The 14464-nt window shown below is 38.4% G+C and overlaps 1 protein-coding gene across 1 annotated transcript; it reads left to right on the top strand.

Annotated features, from left to right (window-relative positions):
* The first annotated feature begins 909 nt into the window (after positions 1-909).
* Positions 910-13425, top strand: LOC139766137 (uncharacterized). The gene is made up of 4 exons (XM_071694378.1): positions 910-1096; positions 3076-5611; positions 8493-8652; positions 13110-13425. Coding segments are annotated over exons 1-4 (2916 nt in total). The 5' UTR covers positions 910-1094; the 3' UTR covers positions 13328-13425.
* The last annotated feature ends 1039 nt before the right edge of the window (positions 13426-14464 follow it).

The following is a 14464-nucleotide window of genomic DNA, read 5'->3' as shown; positions in this document are numbered from 1 at the left end:
TTACCCTTACCTTACTCGATCAAACCACCTCACACCACATATTGTCCTCAAACATCTCATTTCCAGCACATCCACCCTCCTGCGCACAACTCTATCCATAGCCCACGCTTCGCATCCATACAACATTGTTGGAACCACTATTCCTTCAAACATACCCATTTTTGCTTTCCGAGATAATGTTCTCGACTTCCACACATTCTTCAAGGCTCCCGGGATTTTCGCCCCCCTCCCCCACCCTATGATTCACTTTCGCTTCCATGGTTCCATCCGCTGCCAGATCCACTCCCAGATATCTAAAACACTTTACTTCCTCCAGTTTTTCTCCATTCAAACTTACCTCCCAATTGACTTGACCCTCAAACCTACTGTACCCAATGACCTTGCTCTTATTCACATTTACTCTTAACTTTCTTCTTTCACACACTTTACCAAACTCAGTCACCAGCTTCTGCAGTTTCTCACATGAATCAGCCACCAGCGCTGTATCATCAGCGAACAACAACTGACTCACTTCCCAAGCTATCTCATCCCCAACAGACTGCATACTTGCCCCTCTTTCCAAAACTCTTGCATTCACCTCCCTAACAACCCCATCCATAAACAAATTAAACAACCATGGAGACATCACACACCCCTGCCGCAAACTTACATTCACTGAGAACCAATCACTTTCCTCTCTTCCTACCCATACACATGCCTTACATCCTCGACATATATATATATATATATATATATATATATATATATATATATATATATATATATATATATATATATATATATATATATATATATATATATATATATATATATATATAAGTAAAAGCATGTCGGATGCTTGAGAACGTTCACACAACTATTGTTCGTCTTGAAGAACGGGATGGCAATCCACATACACAAAAAAAAAAAAGATATTTAGATTCTGTAAGTGGTCGTCGTCCATCCACCAACAGATGACACATCTGATGCTCCCGCCTCCACACTAGGCTCTTGTGTGTCAATATTTACATCGGCAATGAACACTTGTGTCAGAGGCTTATGAACGTTCGTGTATATACCAGGAAACCCTAACATCTGACCTAAAGTAACCAGTCATGTAAGTTAGATTACAATTATATGATTTTTCATGGCAATAATTTAGTGTCAAATGTGAAAGAGGTGATAAGGATTTGAGTTGTAGAGCGTTAAAGGTATGGCAGTAGTGGACTGTTCAGCCTTATCTTTAAATGACCATTCGAACCAGGAAATGGATTAATGTAGACATAACTGTGTAATTTGTGTTTGGTGTTCACTTGGGAAGGAACTGGTTATTTGTCAGGTTTTACGTCAGGATATCTTTTTTTTTTTATTAAGGTTCTTTTGGAAATAGTCTTCTTTTGTGAATGATGAGGGGATGAAATTTATTAAGATATATGGGTAAAACCTGGATAATCGACGCAGATGATTATACCTGAATGAGGTGGTTCGTGGGTGAAAGTCTAGTTTAGGTCCGCATCGCAATTAGCTTTGATTATTGAATGATTAGTCATTTATTAGTTCACCTCCTCATCGCAAATAGCTGTGGGAAATGGCTTCTTATGTTTTAAGTGCATTATGTAGTTCGTAATGATAGAAGTATCATTGGAGCATATTAATCAAATGGTATTAGATAAGATGATAACATATCAAGAGAACACCTCACCTGGAACTGGTAGCTTAATGACTCTAAAATGCACTTATGTTATATGCATCTCCTGTGGGGTATTGTGCTGTGTTGTCTATTTCTTGATATTTAGTGCAATGTTAGTGGTAGATTTTTGTGAGTGTCACTGGTACTTTTGATGAGATTATTAAAAGTTAAGAGAGATCATGATTGCTAGGGAGGTTTTGGTGAGGATTTCATAGGTTATCTTAATATTGTTTAAGTTTTTCATACTTTTACTTTGAATTACTTTCTGTTTTCTGGGATATAATACTGTAACATTATTCACTAATGTTCAAGAACGTATAATGCTCTAGATCATGCTCTGCAATTATTTTTGTAATCAGTGATCTGTATAAAGCACCTAATTATGTTATTTCCCAAAGCTTCTTTTAGTGTAGAGCAAAACTGATGATTTACCGTATATTCTTCCTGCAATGCTAGTTTAGCATTTAAAGAGTTCAATAATACCTGTGGAGTAGTGTGCTTTATTGAATGATATTGAATTAGATGTTAGTGGTGAGGGATATGTATATCAGGAAAAACAGGGTTGATTAATGTCTAATTAGGTAAACAGTGTGAAAATATATAAATATGAAAGTCTGTTCAACTTTGCATTGAAAATAGCCTTGGGAAATGGCTCCTATATTATAGGTGCCTTATGTAGCTAGTTTTGCTTTAGAGCTTATACTATTTCTTGATAAACCACATTGAATAAGGTAATTGTGTATCCTTGAAAATCTGGATTGATTATAGGCAAGGAGATATTACCCTTGTAAAAATCAACAGATAATTCAAAAGCTTCAGTCCTCTGTAGCAGTCAAGATTTATTGTAGATTTCAATATTTTTGTCGAAATATGACAGTCACCTTGTAAAACCTTATCTAATCTCAGTTAGCAGATAAAATGTACAATAAAAGTACACAAACATTCAATTGGCCTGTCACAGGGGATCACATCATTGCCCTTTTTTTTTTCAGTTTGTTAACATTTCTTAGCAGTTGATGTGTCTGGTCTTTTCAACTAGAATGTCCATTAAAAGCCTGCTTTAACTCTCCATTGCTGTTAGCATTGGATACTAAATTATTTTATTTTGTAGAAATGGTGAAGTATTTTAAGAATACAATGACTGTTGAGGAACATGACTGAACATTGTGTGTGTAAAAGAGGGTTGTGTTTGGTCTTTTTATAAGAGGTTCTGATGATAGGATATTTATCCTAGAATGAAAGATTATGAACATTTACCATGAAATATTGTATTATATTCTTTAGTACTCTTATTTTTTTCCCATAAAGAAATGAACAATGAAGCTGGATGGATATTACATTGCTGTATTCTTTTTTAGACTGTACATTATTAAGGCCTTTCTTATACAGTTATTAATTGTCAACAGGTATCAAGATTCTGGTGGTGTAGAGGATGCAGAGTACCATATTATGTATGATCATTATGATCATATTAAGCTACCTCAAGATCCAACTGCCACCCTCAAGTTGACAGCTGTGGTACATGAAGAACCCACAACTGTTGCTGATACAGATTCTCTTACCACCGTCTCATTATCAGGTGGAGAGGCATTAGTATCATCAACTCTGGTTAATAATGTTCTTTCTGGAACCACTGCACTCACAACCACATCCCTCACAGGGACTGTGCCACTTTCAGCAGCACCTCTCTCAGTTGCTGGGACTCTTGCAGTTACATCTGATGCTGGAGCAAACCCTGTAAATGGGTCTTCACTGACAACTGCAAGTACCATCCCTTCTTCTACCATAACAACTGATAATTTTGTAGGTACTACTATATCTAGTGATGAAAACCTTCATGGTGCTACAGTGTCAACAGTGGGTTCAGCAGCAACAAGCAGAGCATCCCACATGGAAATGAATCAGATTGTTAGTACATCTGGTGAAGGGGTTATAGATGGTAACCTTGTCACTTCATCTTCTATAGATGCTGTAGTGACTTCCATGGTAGCTTCCTCAGATTGTCAAAATGTGACTGGAAATGGGCGGAAATTACCACCACAGGTAATGGTAAAACTCTTGAGTGATGACACGCTTGGTCTAGATATGGTTCGTATTATTGCAGAACAGGAGGTAGAAAACACGTCTCACCACACACATGGCTTTAGTATGCTAACGAGAACTGGCACACTTGTACATACCAAACTGTCAGAGAATAGTATCATGAATAGTGTTGGGTCTAACCAGTACCGGCAAACAGAAGTACTCAGACCCAACATTAGAGCTGATAGTGAGGAAAACACACCATGTAGTGTTGTGTGGACTTGTGCTCTTTGCAATTTGGCATTTACTAGCATTGAAGCTGTAGGCTGCCACCAAGAAAAGGACTGTTCAGAAAATCCAAACAGTTTATCTCTAACAACTACAACATCCCAGTCTACTGTAGATGCTTTAATGTCTCCACTGAGGCAGCCAGAAGAGCCTACATACGAGCTTAAGATAGAAAGAGATGCTCAAAGAAGTGATGATATACCTGATATTGCTGATGGGCACAACATTCATGATGGAGATATGGAAGATACTGCAGACTGTGAGACCACATGGAATTGTGCTGTATGTGGAAGTGAATTCTCTCAACCAGAAGACCTTAATAAACATCATATGACTCACTCACTCCAGGAACTTTCATCAGCTTTGTTCAAGTTTACAGCACCTCTTCAGAAAATCAAAAAAAGTATTAACACTACTCCACCAAGTTCACTTATTGCCCCTGCAACTGCTATTCAGAACTTACAAAACACAAGTTCAGAATATAGATGGAATAAAGACCAAACAGATACAGCAATACCAAAAATAGAAGAGGTAATGGTTGATGATCCAGGAGACACACCCCCTCAAACTCCTCCCCAGGAACAAATTATAAAAAAGACGAAGAAGAAGCCTGGTCCCAAAGCAAAGCCACGAGAGAAAACTGAGAAACGAAAGTATGTTAAAAAGTTAGGGGAAGATGGCAAACCTCTTCGCCAGCGTGAATATAAAATACCTCCTGCAGGGCAAGGGAGTCGAGATCCACACACCTGCTATATTTGTAACAAAGTTCTAAGTTCCAGGGGAAATCTAGCCAAGCATATAGTATTACATAAGGAGAACAAACCATGGGTATGTGATCTGTGCAACATAGGCTTTAATGCTAAGCGTGACAGTGAACACCACCGACTACAACATCACACAAATGAGCGGCCTAACATTTGTGAAGTTTGTGGTAAAGGTTATGTGGACAGCTATTATTTGTCAGAACACATGGTATTTCATAGACCAGAAAGACCATTTTCATGTGATATATGTGGTAAATTGTTTAGAACCGCAAGATGTGTTTCAAGACATAAAAAACGACATGAAAAGGAGAAAAAATTTACTTGTGCATTATGTTTCAAATCATTTGCTGTGAAAGCAGATCTCACCTCTCACATTCGCAAAGTTCACCGCAGTGATAAGAAGTCTCAGTCAGTAAAACATCTGCATGATCAGCAGCAACAGTCACAAGCTCCAGAACACCAGCAGCAAGATCAAGAAAGTCATCAGGCAAAATCAAAGGATCTAACAGAATTTCTCTTACCAGGAGGGACACCATCACATCTCATACCAGAACAGTTATTGCCATCTGACTTGGATTCTGCAAACCTCAGCAGTTCTGTCTCTACAAAGGATGGCATTTTCATCAGTAGTGATCCTTTAACAGTACCTTCAATTATTCCAATAAGTGGCTCAGGAGAAAATGGAGTGAATTGTTCCTATGGTGTGGCCTTAACAACATCTGCTGGAGGTCCAGGGGTGGTATCTTCAGTTGGTGATCATGCAACATACATCATGATCAACAATGCTGATGAGGAGGTTGCTCCTCACACGGTACCTTCAGCTGATGGCTTAAACATCATGTATGCTGCTCCAGCATCAACACAGCAGGTAAGAATATGAATATGTTGATAGTTCTCATTTTTGTTATATTCATTGTGAATTTTCAGGTGGTAGTTACAGCTCTTTCAAATAAAATGGCATTTCTATGTTTGTTTGACAGTGAATTGTTTTCAATCTGTGTATGTATTGATATCTTATGTGCTGTTTGTAGTTAAGTCATTTTCTCCAAGTATACACCCGGCTAGCTCAATGGGAACTTCTTCCATACATTATTATATTGATATTTTCTCATTCCTCTTTTCAGGACACTTTTTTCATACATGCTTCCCTCATTCTTTCCCTCCACTCTTCTCAGGTCATTCACACATGTCCATAACTCTTGGTGTATTAAAATGAACAAAGTCTTAGCTCTATTTGATTGTTTAACTCATACCGAGTTATCAGGTGAAATTCACGAATTCATTTACAGTTGCATTTATGCATTAAAAATGTTTTTACTTCACACGATCATGTCATTCCCTAAATATCTTCATGTGAAGGACACCCATAGCCTTTGCTAGGAATGGTGGTAAGCTTTTGTTCACTTCTACCACATCCATAAACATTTGTACACTTTCTGCCCAGATTTGGTTCTTGTAACTTGATATTTAAACATTATCATATTGTTTTTCTATGTATTATATTTATGCAGTATAAGTTATGAAGTAGGAATTCAGCATAAAGTATTGTTAATGTAATGATTATGCATCTTTATCTTTTTTGTGATTTTTTTTTTGAAATACCTTCGAAGTGTGAAAATTTCTAATGAATTCTTTCTTTTCTTTTTGTGTTCGATCCAAATTGATTTTCAATTCTGTGGTAGCTAGTACTGTGATGTTTAATGAAAAAGAAGTAGGCAGAAATTTGTATGTTATGTAGTATTAAGTACCCATAGGTTCATGTTCCATTCACATCTATTAGCACGAGCAGTCATTTGTTTTTCATTTTGAAAATGAGAAGTCATCTTTTTGTTTTGGCAGTACATCATGATTTAGGTTGTAAGAATAACAAGCTAGTAAGATATTTGATTTGTTACTATTTTGGTTGCAACTCAGTAAGGCCCTTGTGTTGATCGAAATGTGATTACTTTGATGGCACCACATTTGCCCATTATTCATTCATTCTTATTACCCTCTTGATCTCATGCACTCTTCCCATTCAAGGAATTGTATGTGGCTCTTTGCCAGCCTCTCTCCTTGTTGCACGTTCAGAAAAGTAGATTGTAATAAGTTTTTGGATTTTTTTGATTACATTCTTTAAAGTTACTTGTACTGTAGAATATATACATATTTCAAGTCTTATAGGATTTATTATATTCATTATATGATAGAGTTGATAGAGATGCTCTGTGGAAGGTATTAAGAATATATGGTGTGGGAGGAAAGTTGTTAGAAGCAGTGAAAAGTTTTTATCGAGGATGTAAGGCATGTGTACGTGTAGGAAGAGAGGAAAGTGATTGGTTCTCAGTGAATGTAGGTTTGCGGCAGGGGTGTGTGATGTCTCCATGGTTGTTTAATTTGTTTATGGATGGGGTTGTTAGGGAGGTGAATGCAAGAGTTTTAGAAAGAGGGGCAAGTATGAAGTCTGTTGGGGATGAGAGAGCTTGGGAAGTGAGTCAGTTGTTGTTCGCTGATGATACAGCGCTGGTGGCTGATTCATGTGAGAAACTGCAGAAGCTGGTGACTGAGTTTGGTAAAGTGTGTGAAAGAAGAAAGTTAAGAGTAAATGTGAATAAGAGCAAGGTAATTAGGTACAGTAGGGTTGAGGGTCAAGTCAATTGGGAGGTAAGTTTGAATGGAGAAAAACTGGAGGAAGTAAAGTGTTTTAGATATCTGGGAGTGGATCTGGCAGCGGATGGAACCATGGAAGCAGAAGTGGATCATAGGGTGGGGGAGGGGGCGAAAATCCTGGGAGCCTTGAAGAATGTGTGGAAGTCGAGAACATTATCTCGGAAAGGAAAAATGGGTATGTTTGAAGGAATAGTGGTTCCAACAATGTTGTATGGTTGCGAGGCGTGGGCTATGGATAGAGTTGTGCGCAGGAGGATGGATGTGCTGGAAATGAGATGTTTGAGGACAATGTGTGGTGTGAGGTGGTTTGATCGAGTAAGTAACGTAAGGGTAAGAGAGATGTGTGGAAATAAAGAGAGCGTGGTTGAGAGAGCAGAAGAGGGTGTTTTGAAATGGTTTGGGCACATGGAGAGAATGAGTGAGGAAAGATTGACCAAGAGGATATATGTGTCAGAGGTGGAGGGAACGAGGAGAAGTGGGAAAACAAATTGGAGGTGGAAAGATGGAGTGAAAAAGATTTTGTGTGATCGTGGCCTGAACATGCAGGAGGGTGAAAGGAGGGCAAGGAATAGAGTGAATTGGATCAATGTGGTATACCGGGGTTGACGTGCTGTCAGTGGATTGAATCAGGGCATGTGAAGCGTCTGGGGTAAACCATGGAAAGCTGTGTAGGTATGTATATTTGCGTGTGTGGACGTATGTATATACATGTGTATGGGGGTGGGTTGGGCCATTTCTTTTGTCTGTTTCCTTGCACTACCTTGCAAACGTGGAAGACAGCGTCAAAGAAGAAAAAAAAAAATTATATTCATGGAGAAGAACTCATTGTTGAAATTGACTAAGGGATAGGAAAGATAAAGTGCATTACTTTACACAATATTAACTTTTATAGCTATGAGAGATGGTACCTTCTTACCTGTGACTGCTCGTAATGAGATTTTGCCATGAGAAAGAGCTATCACATCCATTCTCTTGCTGTCATGTGCAATGTACTGAAACCACAGCCCACTACAACCAGGCCCCACAGACCTTTTCATTTTTCCCAGGTGCAAACTCTTTTTCAGTGCCACTGTTTGAAATTGTTGTATTTATCCTTTTAGGTTAGTGACATTGATGGGAGTCACCTGGATGACATGCAACACTTATCATCCTCAGTGGGGCCATCCCTGGTGAGTAGTGATGGCCGGCTACATGATTCTGGCTTACACCAGCACCTCGATGGTCAGCATCAGGGTCAAGATGCACCAACTATAACCACAGGTAAGTGCACACATGAAGGCTTGTAGTATAGTTTTAGCTAAGGCCATTAGTTAGGAATGAGGGGAGTAATTTGCACCAGAGCAAAGACACATAATCATTTTTCTAAAAAGAATTTAGTAGCAAGTGTTGTATGATTTTTCTCTGCGGGGTTGATTTTACTGCAAGACATTAAACAATCTCAAACCTCTGGGTGTCAGAAACCTCTTAATCAATATCTTACTGTAGAGGCATGTGCCTCTCGTCATTCAGTAATCACGTATTAAGTAGTTAACAGCATGGCTCGGCCCGGATCTACCCTCTGATAAGCCAACAGCCTTCACTTGGTGATGATGTCATCAGGTACAGGCAAGATGTTCCTCATATTTCTAGGACACAAAGATAGCCAGTTTTGGTTTACCGGCTTCTCTTGTTCTAACATGGATAATTGTCCTCATTCGATTTAACGGGAAAACCAACCCAAGGTGATGCTTATATTCACTATTCTTCTCACCATGACTTGGCAAAAAATCTCTACCTTTGCTGGTATGTTTCTAGTATGTTCCTGAAATTGTAAGAGAAGAAATTTAATAAATTTGCTATTACAAGAGTACTTTGTTTACTAGAGAAAGTTTTTGAGAAAGCCATACAAAGAGCAAGTAAAACTTACTTTGTGACATCAAAGAAGAAAAACCCATCAACAAAAACTCTTTAGGTCTATTGTATTAATGGAATTTTCATCATTTACTAATTCTGTGAATCTGCATATGTCCTTTAACAAAAGTGTTGTATAATATTCTTTGATAAAAGCAAGTCCTCATCTGCTGAAAATTAGGAGGCTCCCTCTCACTTCCCTGTAAAAACTGTGATAAGGTGAATATTGTACAAGCTGGTAATTAGTTAAAGGAGAAGATACATGTTTTGTATGAATAGCCTCAAAACCAGCTGCAATTTTCAAACAGAAAATTGTTCCCACAGATGCAATTTTCAGATATGAAAAATGATTCCCACATGGTACATTAGGAACACTTATGATTTGTGTACTCTTGTATCCCTCTTACAGAAGGACTTATTGCAGCATTATTTCATATTAAAGTTAGTAGTGCTATGAATTATTATGAGGTTTTTTGCAAATTAGATATTTTGAATAAATGTTTATAGATGTTAATATCAAGAATGCGTCAAAGCTATGGAGTGAAAGATTTAGTAGCCTTAACGTGTACAGCTAATCTCTGCTGTCTGCTGCCTTACTGTACATTGTTTTGCTTATAAGATGTCCTTGAAAAAATATAGTAAAGAATGCACACTAGAAAAAAAGGGAATGAAAATTCTTTCAGCAGGTAACGTTAAACAAGATCCATACAACTGCATTCTCATGTTGTAAAAATTATTGTATAGTGTGAATGGGAAGTTCCCAAGTGAGTTTGGTGCTTGTAAGATAAATAAAAGCAAAAAGAGCTTCATCATTGAGGTAGACTCTTGGCATTCCCATTATATCATTAAGAACAATCTGTGAGCATGCAGATGCAGTATGCCTTCAACATGACACTTTTATTTGCAGTGAAGATTACTTTTACCAGAGGAATAGTAACATTATGGAGAAAATTGAGCAAATCCTGTGCCTTGATCAAAGATCTGAATCACATGTAGATGTTGTACTGTATTTTTATATAAAATATTTTTAAGCTGTATTTTTTATGACGGAGTTTGGTAAAGTGTGTGGAAGAAGAAAGTTAAGAGTAAATGTGAATAAGAGCAAGGTTATTAGGTACAGTAGGGCTGAGGGTCAAGTCAATTGGGAGGTGAGTTTGAATGGTGAAAAACTGGAGGAAGTGAAGTGTTTTAGATATCTGGGAGTGGATCTGTCAGCGGATGGAACCATGGAAGTGGAAGTGGATCATAGGGTGGGGGAGGGGGCGAAAATTTTGGGAGCCTTGAAAAATGTGTGGAAGTCGAGAACATTATCCCGGAAAGCAAAAATGGGTATGTTTGAAGGAATAGTAGTTCCAACAATGTTGTATGGTTGCGAGGCGTGGGCTATGGATAGAGTTGTGCGCAGGAGGATGGATGTGCTGGAAATGAGATGTTTGAGGACAATGTGTGGTGTGAGGTGGTTTGATCGAGTAAGTAACGTAAGGGTAAGAGAGAGGTGTGGAAATAAAAAGAGCGTGGTTGAGAGAGCAGAAGAGAGTGTTTTAAAATGGTTTGGGCACATGGAGAGAATGAGTGAGGAAAGATTGACCAAGAGGATATATGTGTCGGAGGTGGAGGGAACGAGGAGAAGAGGGAGACCAAATTGGAGGTGGAAAGATGGAGTGAAAAAGATTTTGTGTGATCGGGGCCTGAACATGCAGGAGGGTGAAAGGAGGGCAAGGAATAGAGTGAATTGGAGCGATGTGGTATACAGGGGTTGACGTGCTGTCAGTGGATTGAATCAAGGCATGTGAAGCGTCCGGGGTAAACCATGGAAAGCTGTGTAGGTATGTATATTTGTGTGTGTGGACGTGTGTATGTACATGTGTATGGGGGGGGTTGGGCCATTTTCTTTCGTCTGTTTCCTTGCGCTACCTCGCAATACGCGGGAGACAGCGACAAAGTATAAAAAAAAAAAAAAAAAAAAAAAAAAAAATTATGAAAATTAACATTAACATTGATATTCATAATATTATCCCTAGGGAAAGGGGAAGAAGAATACTACCCACGTATTCTCTGCGTGTTGTAGAAGGCGATTAAAAGGGGAGGGAGCGGGGGGCTGGAAATCCTCCCTTCCTGTTTTAATTTTTCCAAAAGAAGGAACAGAGGTGCCAAGTGAGGATATCCCCTCTAAGGCTCAGTCCTCTGTTCTTAACACTACGCTAATGCATGAAATGGCAAATATGAATGAAAAAAATTAATGATATATCTGTACTGTAATGTATGTTTCTTGGCATTTTATTCATATTCTTGACTGAAAATTAGGCTCATAGATTTCTCCCAGCAGTACAACCACTTAAACCCATTGAATATATGGTGAAATAGCTTTCATTATGCAGTGATTCTGACAAATTACATTTCCCAGAAACACATTTCAAACATAGAGCGTTTATTAGATGTGTTTAAGTTGGGGAAAAGGTCACCTCCACCTCATTGACCCCCCCTGTATGCTCAACCATTCCTCAGTTGGAGTGAGGTCTAGTTGTGTATATATTCTGTTCACCTTGGCTCTGTGTCGTAGGTAATGTGTTTGTTACTTTCTGAAAGAAGAAATAAAGGAAGGAGCCATCCAGGGCTTAGTCATCTGTTCGTAATGCCATCTCATTCATGCAGGAAATAGCAAACATATATGAAAGGTAAAAGAAGTGTGTGAGGAGATACCAGGAGAGATTGAATGTAGAATGGTAAAAACTGAGAGTAGATTAAGTTACAGGAATGGGTGAAGAATGGAAGAAGTTTGTTGCATGTGGAAGATGGGCACAAAAGAAAGGGTAGAAAGTGCTTGGATGATGATGTTTAGTTGCCAGTGGAAAACAAAAAGAGAGGTGTATGGATGTTACTTGCAGGTAAGGGGTGTGAGTGATTGGGATATTTTCAAGAGGAAGTAGCAGGAGGTGAGGTTCAAGGACTGAAAAATGGCAAATGAGAATTGGGGTGAGTCTTGGTAAACTTCAGGGAGAATAAAAAAAAAAAGTTTTGGAAGGAGGTTGATAGTGTAAGAAAAAGAAGGGAACAAATGGGACCACCATTGAAGGGGGAAATTGGGGAAGTGGTAACTGGCAGAGATGAAGTGAAAAGGAAATGGAGACAGTACTTTGAAGGACTGATGAATGTGTTTGGGGATAGGGTGGCAGATGTAGAAATGTTTGAGTTAGGAAGGAATTCAGAGTGAGGGAGTCATAGCAAGTGGTTTGGTGAAAAAAGAGGAGGTGGTGAAAGCCTTCCATAAGATGAAGTCTGGTACAGCAGTGGAGTGGATGGGATTATGGTTGAATTTCATAAGGGGTTAAATGTGTTGTTGATTGGTTATAAGGGTTTTTGGTCTATGTATGGATCATGGAAAGGTAACTGAGGATTGGTGGAATGTTTGCATAGTGCCACTGTATAAAGGGAAGAGGGACAAAGGTGAATGTTCTGATTACAGAGGCATAAGTTTTGTTGCTTGTACATGGTAAGTTGTATGATTAAGTAGTGCTTAAGAAGGACGTAGCATTAGATTGGCCTGGAATGATGTGATTTCAGGAGTGATAGAGGATGTATGAATTAAGTGTTTGTTCTGAAGAATATGTGTCAGAAATACTTAGAAAAAGAGAAGGCTTTGTATGTAGCCTTTACCAAGACAATGGAGTAATACTGTAACTCAGTAATTATTTTATTTTCATACTTTGTCGCTGTCTCCCGCGTCAGCAAGGTAGCGCAAGGAAACAGACGAAAGAGTGGCCCAACCCACCCACATACTCATGTATATACATAATTACTTATACATATTGTGTATTTTATTCTTGCAGAAGAAACTGGCCTGGATGACAGTCATAGGTCAGAACTTAGCCTTAGTGCAGATTCAAGAGATCCTACAACAGAGATTGCAACAGAAAGTGGCCATGATCCCACTACAGTTCATGCTACACATGACCCAAGCTCTGGTTTTCATCTTGAACTGCTTTCACAAACTATTCAATTGGAGTTGCAAAGAAGCCAAAGTTCCTCCACCAGTTATCTAGGATGAAATAATTTATTGCTAAACTTGTTATAAGTGCAATATAATTAATAGAATTTTTATGATTTTTTTTTTCATATTACTAAAAATACATGAACATAACATTGCTTTGTGTTTTTTTTAGTATCTTATATATATTTACATTGGTATATACAAGATTGTGTTCATAAGTGATCAAACATTTGTTGAAGAGTCTGCTTAAAAAGGCAAACAACCATACATCTGGTTGATGAACTTCTCTAGACCAACCTTAGAGGCACAAATGTCAAATGAACATACTATCACCAAAGATATATGTATAGAGTGGATGGTATTACAGCTTAATATCTTAAGAAAGAGGATGGCTGTGTTGTTGACTGGCTTGCTAGGATTTTCAATGTATGTATGGATCATGGTTAGGTGCCTGAGGATTGGCAGAATGCATGTATAGTACCTTTGTATAAAGACAAAGGTGATGTTTAAACTACAGGGATATAAGTTTGTTGAATGTGCTTGGTAAGTTGTATGGGAGAGTGGTAATTGAGAAGGTGAAGGCATGTACACAGTGAATGTGTTCTTGTTTGCTAATGAGACAGCACTGGTGGCAGATTTGTGTGAGATATTTCAGATGTTGGTAACTGAGTTTGAAAGTGTATGAAAAGAGCAAGTTGAGGGTAAATATGAATTAAAGCAAGGTTATTAGTTTTAGCAAGGCAGAAGAACATATTAGTTGGGGTATGAGTTTGAATGGAGAAAATTTGGAAGAAGTGAAGTGTTTTAGAAACCTGGTAGTGGATATGGCAGCAAATGAAACCATGGAAGAGGAAGTGAGTAACAGGTTGGGTGAAGGAGATAAAAGGTTCTGGGAGTAATGTGGGTTGTCAGGAGAGAGAGGTTGTTATTTGCGAGGGTGAAAATAGTCCCATCGATGTATGGATGTAACGCATGGGCTATAGGTGAGTATGTGCAGGTGCAGAAATAATATGTTTAAGGACAATATGTAGTGTGAGGTGGTTTGAAGAGGTAAGTAATGAAAGGGTAAAAGGGATGTGTGGTAATGAGAAGTGTGAGGTTGAGAGAGCTGAAGAGAGAGTGCTGAAATGGTTTGGACATATGGAGAGGATGACAAAGTGAATATATGTGTCAGAAGTGGAGGGGACAAGGAAA

Source organism: Panulirus ornatus, chromosome 57 (genome assembly GCF_036320965.1).
Source record: "Panulirus ornatus isolate Po-2019 chromosome 57, ASM3632096v1, whole genome shotgun sequence".
Lineage (NCBI taxonomy): Eukaryota > Metazoa > Arthropoda > Malacostraca > Decapoda > Palinuridae > Panulirus > Panulirus ornatus.
Note: the sequence above shows the minus strand (reverse complement) of the source record. Positions and strands in the feature narration are given on the sequence as shown.